At 37.3% G+C, this 12,024-nt stretch overlaps 1 protein-coding gene across 2 annotated transcripts; it reads right to left on the bottom strand.

Moving 5' to 3' along the window:
- Nucleotides 1-10: 10 nt before the first annotated feature.
- On the bottom strand, nucleotides 11-12,008 carry EIF2AK1 (eukaryotic translation initiation factor 2 alpha kinase 1). 2 transcript variants are annotated; one of them, XM_079320322.1, is made up of 15 exons: nucleotides 11,878-12,008; nucleotides 11,309-11,467; nucleotides 10,203-10,339; nucleotides 9,660-9,691; nucleotides 9,107-9,206; nucleotides 8,357-8,437; nucleotides 7,807-7,987; nucleotides 6,269-6,320; nucleotides 5,602-5,989; nucleotides 4,571-4,682; nucleotides 3,290-3,396; nucleotides 1,469-1,586; nucleotides 1,274-1,353; nucleotides 666-899; nucleotides 11-207 (listed from the first exon to the last, which is right to left on the bottom strand). In XM_079320322.1, exons 1-15 carry the CDS (start codon nucleotides 11,960-11,962, stop codon nucleotides 85-87), a joined length of 1,989 nt encoding a protein of 662 aa, XP_079176448.1. In that variant the 5' UTR covers nucleotides 11,963-12,008; the 3' UTR covers nucleotides 11-84. The 2 variants fall into 2 exon arrangements, with proteins under 2 accessions (XP_079176448.1, XP_079176449.1); XM_079320323.1 differs by having other exon boundaries at nucleotides 7,888-7,987.
- Nucleotides 12,009-12,024: the final 16 nt, after the last annotated feature.

Genomic DNA, 12,024 nt, shown 5'->3' with positions numbered 1-12,024 from the left:
TAAATGAAAATGCATTCAAATATTTTATGTAAAAAAAGAAACATTTTATACAACTTAACACAATTGAGGTTAGTTCTTCTGTAGTTAAACAGGAGATCCTAGTTTTGTTTGTTCCTCTTGCTCTTCAGAAAGCAGCCTTATTGTCTCCCTCAGCTTCTCTATTTCTTCTTCTTGCTGCCGCACCTTCTGTTGGAGGTTAGAAATAACCTGAAAATGAGAGCCAGTTCACTTCAGTTATAGCTAAGCAAGGATAAAGCATTACTGACCTCCTCCAATTGTGTCTGCAATCTATACAGACAATGCAGCAGCACTCAGCTATTCTACATTCTTGATACTGCAACTTAATCCACAAAGCAGTGGGGCATGGAAAGGAAAAATTATTAAAAGAATCTGCAGATGTGATGAAAAGCTTTGAAAGCTTTTCTGACCTATAAAAATACCTCTCAACTGTACAGTCTTCAGAAAGTTGCCTTAATGACTAGATATCTCACTGCAAGGACACCAGAAATAATACAGTGGCCTAAATACTGTAATCAGAAAAAGTCTTGAGAGGAATGTGTCATTTAGTTCAAAGCCAAACAACTGCAATTCAGGCAGGGATACAAAGGGCATTTTCTTTTTGTGTTCCTTTAGGCTGTAAGGGTTGGGGCTAGAGCACAGCTTACCTGGTCTGTGGTGTGGAAGAGTTCACTGTCCCGAAGCTGAGCTGCTGTTGGGCGTTCTGCAGCTCTTGCACTGGTGAGGAGTTTCACATACTTGGCCTGAGCAGGCCATTTCTTGGAGAAATTGTGAGGAATTTGGCCAGTCCTTAAATGTGTAAGAACTTCTGTTCTTTCCATTTCTGTTCCAAAGGGTTGGAAGAGTTCTAGCAGGATAACACCCATGCTGTACATGTCTGACTGTTAAGGGGATGAAGAGAAAGTTCTGCTATATATAACTGCTATTTTAGTGGATTTCTTTTTCTCATAATATCATTATGTGAAAGTTTCACAACAATGAAGTTTCATGATGATATGAAGAGTATTATGACACTACTACACACAAATTCAAATCTATATGTTTTCAACATACTAGAAAAAAAAGCTTTGCTTTAATAGCAAATGAGAAGGCAAAGTTGAAATCCATATTTTAACAAAAACAATAGGAGTGACAATGGGAAGAATATTTATGTATTTATCAAATATGAATTTGCCTACTGAACAAATAGGCTTGATTTATTTCTATTATCTATCATGTTACCAGAGGAAAAAAGAAACAAAACAAAGATCTCTACCTTGAAATCATAGTGAGATCCCTGCAGCTGTTCTGGTGAGGCATAGAGGCAGGTCCCCACTCCTGAAGTATGTGTCAGTCCTTTGAAAGGCAATTGAGACTTAGCAAGTGTTGTTAACCCTTGCAAGTAACATTTTAATGCTTTTAATACCATAGAAACTTAAACACTGAAACCCATGACACTTTCTTCTCTTACCATTTATCCGTTCTGTCTGAACTTGGTCTGCATCATCCCACAGAAGATCTTTGCAGGCTAATCCAAAGTCACCTATTTTTACCTGGTGATCTGATCCATGTAGAAAGATATTCCTAGGCTGCAAATAAAGACAAAACACAGTCTTAAAATGTCTATATAAAGAATTAAGGAATTTCAGCTGCTTTGAAGTCTATAAAATCCAGTGCTTCACATGTATAACATGATTATTTAACATTGTTTATTAGTGGGAGAGAAAACAGTCATTGCTGATACCAAATCATGTGTTAGCAACACCATTTGGGCTAAAAGACAACATACCTAAAAGAAGGATTAAAAAAACCAAAAAAGATTGAAAAGCAAAACAGAAAAAAAACAAGATTTGGTGAAAAGATGAAGTACTTTTTCCCCAACAGAAACAGAAATTTGCAGAACAGTAAACAGGAACAGGGAAAAGTGGACAGTAGATTTGACCAACTGATGTAGCAGGAAGGATGACTAAATATCATTGAGCTAGACTTAATACAAACTAAAATACACTTTTCTGTATGATAAGAATCTGCAATATGCTACTAGGTTCTGGGAAGCTGCTATGAAAAAGAAAAAAGACAAATTATGACAGACTTGAGAGCTCTGACTCAGAAAACTGAATTTATCCCTATATTTTGGTTTTAGGACCACTAAGAAGGAGAAATGCAAGCATTATGTATCTAGAAAACTCCCCCAACTTGCTCAGGTGGCACAAAGGAAATAGTTGGTCTTTTATTAGTCTGTAAAGAAGATGTGAATAGTTTAACAAGAGATAGGCAATCTCCATTCTTTTCCTTTATGCAATGCAGATCAAATTAAAAGATGCAGCACTGTTGAACAAGTTGCTAGGCTTCTCACATTCACTGAGGTAAAAACATATCCAGGACACCTACCCACTGGGCTTCTGTTCTCAGAAATTCACACATTGAAAGACTTTCTTAGAATATTATCCCAAATTACAGTTTCTCCTAGGTATCTGCAAAATCACCATTAGAAAAATATATGGTGAACACCATGAGAACTGGCTCAAAACCAGGTTTGCAGTTACTGTGTGAAATTCTGGAATTCTTTATTTAACTACCAGACTTTGGACAATAAGGCCACGATGATGCTAAATGGGAAGGCAAATTGAAAAACTGTTCACCCTGAAACAGTTGACAGAAAAATGAAAATTAATCCAGAGTGAAGATTGTGTGATTTCAAGTAGTCCCAAGCTTCCACATGTGAAGTTTTAATAATCATGATTTCTTCATACAGCAGCTGTATCAGATGCAGAAAACCTGAGTAGGAAGCAAAGTAGGAAAACACACATTCACTTCCTTGCTATTCAGCTCTATCAGTAAGCAAACAACTAGAACATCTTTTCAAAAGCTAACTGTATGCAGTTAGCAAACTGAGCTGTAGTCAAGGGACTTTGCTTATTTTTATAATTACCTAACAAATTTTTTTTTAGGTAATTAAGTTCCTACCCTGGTTAAGGAAAGACTGAGACAAAAGAAAACCAATCTGACCATGCCTGTTTCTGACAGAAAAATGGCTTCAAAGGAGAAAACACCTCCAGAGCTTAAAATCCACTTTTAAGTCAGTGTAATTGAGTACTATGCAGATAGTAAAGAAAGTATGGCACTGCTATAGAGAAGATTATTTTTCATGTGTAACAACTTATGGTTATTCATATGTAAATTCTTAAAAGTCCAGGTCATCTCTAATGCAACTATGAAGTTGTTTTCATCTTCCCATAATGTAAATGGTCTTTGTTTTCTTCAGCCTCAAGTAATAATTGGATGAACTTACTTTAATGTCTCGATGCATCACTCCCATGCTGTGGATGTAGCAAACTCCTTCTACCACCTCCTGGAAAATCTTCATTGTCCAGCAAACATCCACAAGATGGTATGGACCTTAAAACAATTTCAATTATTTCAGCTAGTTTTACTGAGTCATGTAAGATTATGGTGGTATGTCTTGTTGAATTCTGTTTATTTATGCTGTGGAATAAATTTTTAACTGAATGAGCAAATTTTAAATATGGATTTTGCCATGTTTCTCTCAAGATACTATTTCTGAATCAGCAAACAGTCACTAACATCAAAATACCAAAAATGAAAGTTCAGGGAACATGAACATATGTCTTCTGAAAAGATTCTTCTAAACCCCATCAGAATTGACTATGAATTTAACTCACTCTTTACTTTCTATTTCTTCATGTCTAATCTATAACAACTTTCACCTTTTCCATGAAAAGGTGTGAAACCAGTATTTAGCAAGCTCAAATGCCATTGTAATTCTGTCATTTCCTGACCAGGAGCATCATATTTTAGCTCATGAAAGCTAAAAGATGATGATTACAGAGAGATTAGTGGAAGTCAGCTGGCAGTTTGCTGGTAAACCTGTCTCTCTATGAATGAAAAGAACAGATTTACCTTAATAGTGATTAAAACCAAGATAAAACATTAATCACACATTTGGTATTACAACCTAATGTGAATATGCTGCTTTTATACAACCACTCCAGAGAATGGAACATGTCTCTACTGCTTTAAGAACACTGGATTTGTTCTTCCAAATGTCAACAGTTACTGATGACTGCTTGGTAGGAGGGCATGAGAACCCCCTGGTCACTCAGAAAAAGTCAATGTTACATTCTTTAATCTATTACAAATTAACCTGTCTGCATCAAATTATATGCTTGCATTTTCCACAGCAGATAAATTAGCCTTTAACCAGCTTTCTGAGAAGCAGGAGATTCTATCAATAAAAAACCTGTGTTCCAAATAAGGAGTATTGCCCAGACACTGTCTCCCCTGGTAACAACTATGCCTCAGGCATTCAGTCATTCTTTTTTGAAGAGCTGTCTAAAACTCAGGAATTTCAATTCTTTTACCAACATCTATCATACAAAAATTCAATACAAGCTGCTATATGATTAAGTTAATAAAGACTTGAATGAAGATCCGTATTATAAGCTGCTGAAGTAAAATAAAATTTGATAACTGCACTTCAAATTAAAAAAAAAAAAAAAAAAAAAACCAAACACCAAAATATTTGCTTGAATAAGACAATGATGAATCTTACCAGAAGTGTCTTCTGATCTCTTGTTGCATCTTTTATTACGGTCAGCAATCCAATCCCACAGGGATGTTTCACACAACTGCATTTGGATGTGAAGCATCAAATGATACTCCACCTAAAAGAAAAATAATGGTCCATAATTTTGCCATTGTAACATAAAAATGGTAGTTATTTTCTTTAAAGCAAATAAACCCAAAACAGATATCAAAAGTACATCAAGTACAGCATTAGTAATCTACTGCACTCAAAAATGCAATCTAGTTTTGGAGAGTTTTTTGTTTGTTTATCAAATGTTAACAATTGTTATATGATAAATGCTAACAAAACTGTCAGATGCATCTTTAATATTCAAATTAGAATTTGAAATCTTCTAGAAATACTGAACAGAGGTTTAATATTACATATGAATATGTAGCTCAGTTTCTATCATTCATCTGATAACCTGGACAACTCAAGCAGACACCTGCAAAACTGTGTTTCTTGCAAGAGGGAACTCCAAGTGATAGCAAAATCTTGAAGCATTCCAGAGCTGGCTATGTTATACAAAACATATCAGTGGTATGGTATAAATGACAACAAGGTTTTAGAAGCATAAGTGATTCTCTCCTCAAATCTGCTTTTATTTTTTTCCCATGTACTCCTACACTGCATGGGCACCACATGACATACCAACACACTTTCATCATTAACAGCTGCTTTAGCTTGCATTAATGAAGCTAAAGATTTTCAATTTTGATGGGGCCATTTAATGCAGCAGCAGCATTTTTTTACTCATGCAGGTACTTTGAAAGGACTCAAGATGCCTAACACATGGAAAGTTCCTCACAGATGCTGAGCTTTGCCAGCTCCTCTGGTCAGCTTCCTTGTAATGATGTTACTTAAGTAAAAATTGTCTGAACTTTTGGCTCTACTTGCAGTCATTCCATTCTTTTGATTTTGTTATAAATGATTTATTTCCACTGTCTACTGAACTACTTTAAAAACATCACAAAGTTAGACAGCAGATAAGGATACTTAAAGAGAACTGTATTTACCTCAAACTCCCCACAGAGTGCTACCTCATTTTTGGAGCATCCTTCAGAGCAGGATTTGCTTTCAGAGCTGGACTCACTTTCAGTCCTAGCATGTTGATCCAGACTGGAATGAGGTCCCTGTGTTGAATGATTGTCCACACCAGTTGATAAACTGTGAATATTATTTACAAAGCCTTCTTGTAGTTCTATGGATAATTCACATTTATCTGATTTCACACACTCTTTGCTACTGCTGTTTGTAAAGTCATTCCTTACATCCATATTCTGCACTGATTGTCTGTGCACATTTTTAAGACTGGTGCTGTCACAGGACTTCTCTTCTTGTGAGGTAAGGTCAGCAAAGATAATTGAACTACCACTTTCCACACTCTGGATGTGACAGTGATCACTGAAAATAACAAAGGGAGAGAAATCCAAATGAGTACACAGTTTCATACCATCTATTTGTCATACACCATATTGAATTTTTTCCCCCAACTGCAAACAGCACTCCCAAGTAAGAGTTCAGCTGCTTCCCCACATAAAACTCCAGGATTACATAAGTGCCAGTGCAGGCTCCAGCTGATTTAGGAGGAATTTTGCACAGCTGTACCAGACAGCAATGTCTCAGATACACAGCTGAAGTTAAAGTTCAATATATGTTATCACTGAGATGAGTAATACTTACTTGCTACTCTCTTGCTCCAAAGATAATGGCTGCAACTCCATTATTGTTTTACCTGTTGGATGCAAAGATAAATAAGGTATTTCAAAAAACAAAGAATGTATCCACACATTTACTGAAAATTACCATTTAAGCTAGAGCACCTCACTGAATTTAACTTTGTTACCTGTTGATAACTCTAGATTACCTCTGTTTCTGCTGCTGCAATAGGGGTTTGTTAAGTCTACTAGGAAGATACCCTAATATGTATTTAATTTATCTTTAAATGAAAAAAAAAAAAGTTGTAGAAGGTCACTAGAAGGATTGTACTGGGCTTTCTTAGATATTTACTTAGACTTCATCTTTCAGAAGTCAGCCTGTTTAAAGTAAGGGTTTACAGTGCATAAATAACACACAGTTAAACAAGTAGCTCCACAAGGCATCACCCTTCACATCAAACTGTTGTTTTGAAGACACTTGATAGCTTGGAAATAATTGTCATTAAAATTGCATTTTTATATGAGAAAGCTGTTTTAGCACACAGAAGCAAATTTAAAACATCAATCTTGTAAGACAAGGGAAACCATTAAGTACCACAGAATCTACCTATAGATTTCATTATGCACCACCATAAAATACTTTTGAAGGACCCCCAGCATTAAACAATTGCTTCCCCAGAGATTGTTTGGATCATTGGTTAAAAAGTTTTGCCTGTTTTACACTACTGTCAACTTCCTATGTATTTATGCATTTTCTTTTGTGCTTATGGCTGGCTGGACATCAAATCAGTGACTTGGAAAGCAATAAAATTATACAGAGCATAACCAAACCTCCCACTAAGAGAGGATCAAAAGATTTAATTGCTAAAGGCATTTCAGGAAAGAACTAGAAAGGGACCAATGGATTAGAGTTTCAAAGGGACCAAAGGACAGAGTGTGCAAAGAGATGAGAACAAAGAACCTGAGGAGAAAAACCAAGAAAAAGGTGTAAAGTGAACAAAAAAGTAGATAAATTCTCAATGATTACAGCAGCTGATACACAAAACAATTCAATTGCTCTGTCAGTGCAGGACAATGAAACACATTTCATCAAATTTAAAAAGTCTAACTTGGAAAGCAAAATAAAGATATTTTGGTGGGGGAGTGGTTATCATTAAAAGGATCTACTTCCAAGTTCTTTCAGTTTTTCTTAGATCTTTTCCAGATCTGAAGAGAAGCACACTAGGATGCTTTTTCTAATGTTGCTACATCTCAAGAGATTTAGAGATGAACATACAAACATAGTTGAAATTTGTGGGCTTTTTGTTCTATTCATCACTTTCCCCCAAATATCTGAGGCACTTCATTCCTCAGCATTCATTCTTCTCATCAACTCACTACATCTTGCATTAAAAGGTTTTCACTGCATTTCACTGACCTTCACACAAGTGTAAAATCCTCCAAATTAATCATTAAGTAAGAGATAAATTATTTGGTAAGGAGGGATTGAGTACACAGAAGGATCTGGTGATCACCTGTAATTTCCCTTTCTTTTAAGGAAGAGAAAAAAAATACACATTTTACCAGAGAAGTAATATTCTCCTGAAAATAACAGTTCAGAGGTGGTAAGATGCAAGGAAGATTTACACAATGAGCTGTACTTGCCTTTTGGATGCACTGTTTGAACTTGCTCCATCCAAGCAGTGTGATATCCTACAATATTGGGATGCTGCAGCCCAGCCAGCACCTTGACTTCTCGGAGCACCTAAAAAAAAACAACCCACAGTGTGACACTCCTTTATTCTGAGTGTTTAGTAAACATGAAATGTAACAAAAAGTAAGTTTCTTAGAGAGAAAGAACAGATTAAATTGTTACAGTAACAGAGAAAAACTGAAAGCTTTATAACAAATTGATTTTTACCACTGCAGAGATGACCAAATTCAAGTAATTAAAACAGCTCTTTTAATGGACTTTAATGAGTCTCATTTACTTTTTTTTTTCTGCTAGGTATTGATAGGCTCAAACCTTCAGAAATTCAGAATGCATAAAAAATTATATTAGCTACATATAATAAAGTAGAACATTATAAGCTTCAGAGGAATTAAAACAGGGACAAAACACAGAAAATAATACCTTCACGCAATCTCTTCTTGTAGCCTTCTTAATTTTAATTTTTTTAATAGCATAGAACTGACCATCTAACTTGTTTCTGACCTGAAAACAATTGTAATAGGAGAAAATTAGATGTTAATGTGCTTGGATTAATGAAATCCTTTGAAAGCCACTATTTTCTAAAATTTTATTTCTGCACCCCATTCCTATGGAGCATCACCTGTATCAGGGAATGAAACTGGGACAGGGATATTGAGGGTCCTGATAACTATTTAACAGGTCCTCAGTAAATATGTGAGACCACACTTGTTATTTCCACATGGCACATACACCTCATGGGGAACCTTGGGCTGGCCAAACACTACAAGTACTTAACACAATTCAACACTGGCTTGGACAGTTTATCTTCATACTGAGACTCACTTTTTAAAAGCAGCCACAACTAAAGCATTGAGGAGTGCAGACCAATCAGTCCCAATGCTGTTTGAGTCAATATACCATAATACTTCACATGTCAAATAGGGAGTTTTCATTCACTTAAAAAGGGTCAAAAAATACAAAGTAAAACATCTGATATATCCTGCTGCTGACAAACAAAACTAATTACAGCTAAACAGCTTTTGAAGTGAAACACCAACTATCTCCTAAGGTACAGATTTGCATTTCTCCTATTCAAAAAACATTTGTCAGGACAGCTAAAACAGTAACTCCAAATTCCAACGAAAAAACTAGACATAAACAGAGTAGTTTTATATGGGAAGTAGAGAATACCTTGTATACTTTGCCATATCCTCCTTTTCCTAGCCTTGCAATCTCTTCAAACTCATTCAAGTATCGTGAAGTCTGTGCTTCAAAGAGAACTTCTTTTTCCCTGACCAAGAAAAGTTAGGCTGCATTAAACTAAATCACAACTTACAAGTAAGATACAGGTGTACATATTCTAAAAATATTATCCATGTTACAAAAAGAAGTACTTTGACACTACCACACTGTACCAGCTTGAGTTTCAGTGAATACTGAAAACCAGCAGACTGCATGAGCATGCACATTTGCTATAAATCCATACTCTGTTAAAACAGAGATGTTCAGATTATTTATATTAAATTGATGCCTGATAAATCTTGTTTTCTGGAAAAGTGGCAGAGACTGCAAGAGTTGTACTGAAGAACAAATTATCACATCATTTTGATAATTTGGATTCTTTACCCGTTTTCCTATGTTTCAGACCCAAAATATGAAATGCAGTATTAATTAAGTTCAGAGTGGAGCACAGAATTTTAGGGAAGGAGTTAATTTAGTATTTCTACATGCTTTCAATACATACCCAATTGCAAGAGACTCTCCGTTATCAAGTTCCTATGAAAGAACAAAATCCAATATAAACCATGCCATATAAAAATAATAACATTATTGCCCTTTTAGAGTTCTGCTGGCATACAGGATAAAATGAGAGCTCTAAAATGTGCTTAACAAAAATTAACTAGCTTAGTTCAAGCAGCAAGATAAGCAAACAAGTCTGATTGAGCCTGAAGTACACAAACTACACCCTTCAGTAACATAAATATGAGTGTTAGCATAACCAACAGCTGAAAGCTGAAAATGGAGTCTGTCAAAAAAAGCTGTAGCAATACTTACAACACCTTGCCTTTGTTTATAAACATTTTAACTTCCTTTATTATTATTATTTTATAAGGTACAAAATACTGATAGCTTCAAAAACTGGATTGCACCTATAGAACCATGCTATCCCAAACAGCTAAGCATATTTTCTGTATAATTATTAAAAACACCCAATCCAATACGAAAAGAACCCCTAAACAAAAGCTCCTTACTGGAGAGGTTGCCAAATACATGTAACCAAGCTTACCCCGTTAAGTACTTGCTGATGAGCTGCTTTCATCAGCTCAGTAATGGCTCTGTTGTGCTGCAGCCTTATAGTGCTGAATTCATCACAAAAGACAAAAGGGGAAAGTAACCCTGTTCTTGTGAAAGTGTGACGAAGAACTGCACAAAGGAACAGAGAAAGGTCAGAAAAACATTAAATAAAGCCAGCCAAGTAAAGTTTTTAAACAAGAAAGACGTCTGAAAAACTGAACAATCCCTCCTATTTTAATGCTGTTCCCGTGCATACTTTCAGCAATTAAAGCTAATTCAATCCAAACTAGAGCTGCTCTACAGGAAACCCAAATAATCCAATTATTTGCCATGCCTTCCAGGGTCACAACTGCATCTCCTCTTCTTCGGGTTCAAAACTATGAGGATGCATTTATAATCAAAAGTGGCAATGTCATGATTTTCTAATTCCCATCCAAACCCACACACTTGTGCGCATAGTCATAACAGAGAATGAAGTTGTTCCCTTCTACCATTTAATCTTTCTTGTATGGAGTAAAACTGTGGCAAACAAAACCTCATAAATGCTGGAGATGGATGCAAATGTGATGTTATATGTTATAAATTACATAAATTTTAACTATGAAAAACACATTAAATTTTATTTTCCACAGTCATGTAAAGTAAGGACAAAACCCTTGGATATGCTTTTTAAAATGCACTAAGTATATGCCTAAATGAACAAAGTACCCATGGTAAATCATATACCAAGAAGATAATTTAAAATATCACACTTTTTTCACACTTAAAAATGAGAATATTGAATGATATCAAGAGACACATTTAACAGTAATATAATTCACCCTGCTGCCCTTCTCATGATGCAACTCACACGATCTAGCTGGAACAGAACTGTCTGATCCTTACATCTACACTGTTACTGTTTTCAAAAATAAGACAAGTTGTCATTGCCAATTTAGCTGATTCAAGGTATTCATCCTCTTCACAGAATCATCCTTGTCCCAGTGGAAAGAAACCTACAGCTATGTATTGATATCACACTGTAACTCTGCACAGAAGGCTCTGGTACATATCGCAGTAAGGCAGTTTGAGAGAGAGGAATGAACACCTCTTACTAACTTCGGAACAAACCCCTGGAGTGAACGGGGTTGTGCGTGTGCATGTGGCAGAGATGCTCCAGCAGCGACACAAGCAGCAGCTGGTTCTGGATGGTCGACGTGAATTTCATAAATTTTTGCGACCTGTTTGCAACTCGCAGCTCCGCCGGCACATCTGAGTCTGAAAGAGAACAGCCAGGCGAATGAACTCCGGTCTCAGTACACACCTATTTACCTAAACATCAACACAATGCACAGCCACACAGCCTCAACACAAGTGGCAGCACCCGGGCTGCCACGCAGCGAGTAGCTTAAGAGGCGAATTAGGACGCTAATTAATTTTTTTAAGCACACCCGGGATGGCGAGGAGCCCCGTGCCCGAGGCAGGGGGAGCTCGCACGGCGCCGCAGGGCAGGGCGCTGCTGAGGGCCTGCCCGCTCTTGCATCACCCCGCGGCCGCCGCTGCCTCAGAGCGCTGGGGAAGGACGGCAAGAGGAAGGCGGCGGTTCTACCCCTCCTTCCCTCCCTGCCAGCCGGGAGAAAGGGGCCATTTCCCCGCTCGCCCGCAGAGCTGCCCCCGGCCCCGCTTACCGTCAAAGCGCGGCTCCGGGCTCTCCTCAGGGAACTCGATGGCGGGCAGCGGCGCCCGCAGGGCCGCAGCCCTCCCGCCCCTCATCTGCCGGGCCTCGGGGTCCGCTCCGCCACAGCCGCCGGGGTCCGCCCGGCCCCCCGTGGGCG

Source organism: Erithacus rubecula, assembly GCF_903797595.1.
Source record: "Erithacus rubecula genome assembly, chromosome: 17".
Lineage (NCBI taxonomy): Eukaryota > Metazoa > Chordata > Aves > Passeriformes > Muscicapidae > Erithacus > Erithacus rubecula.
The sequence above is the reverse complement of the archived record's forward strand: the minus strand, read 5'-3'. Positions and strand labels throughout refer to the sequence as shown.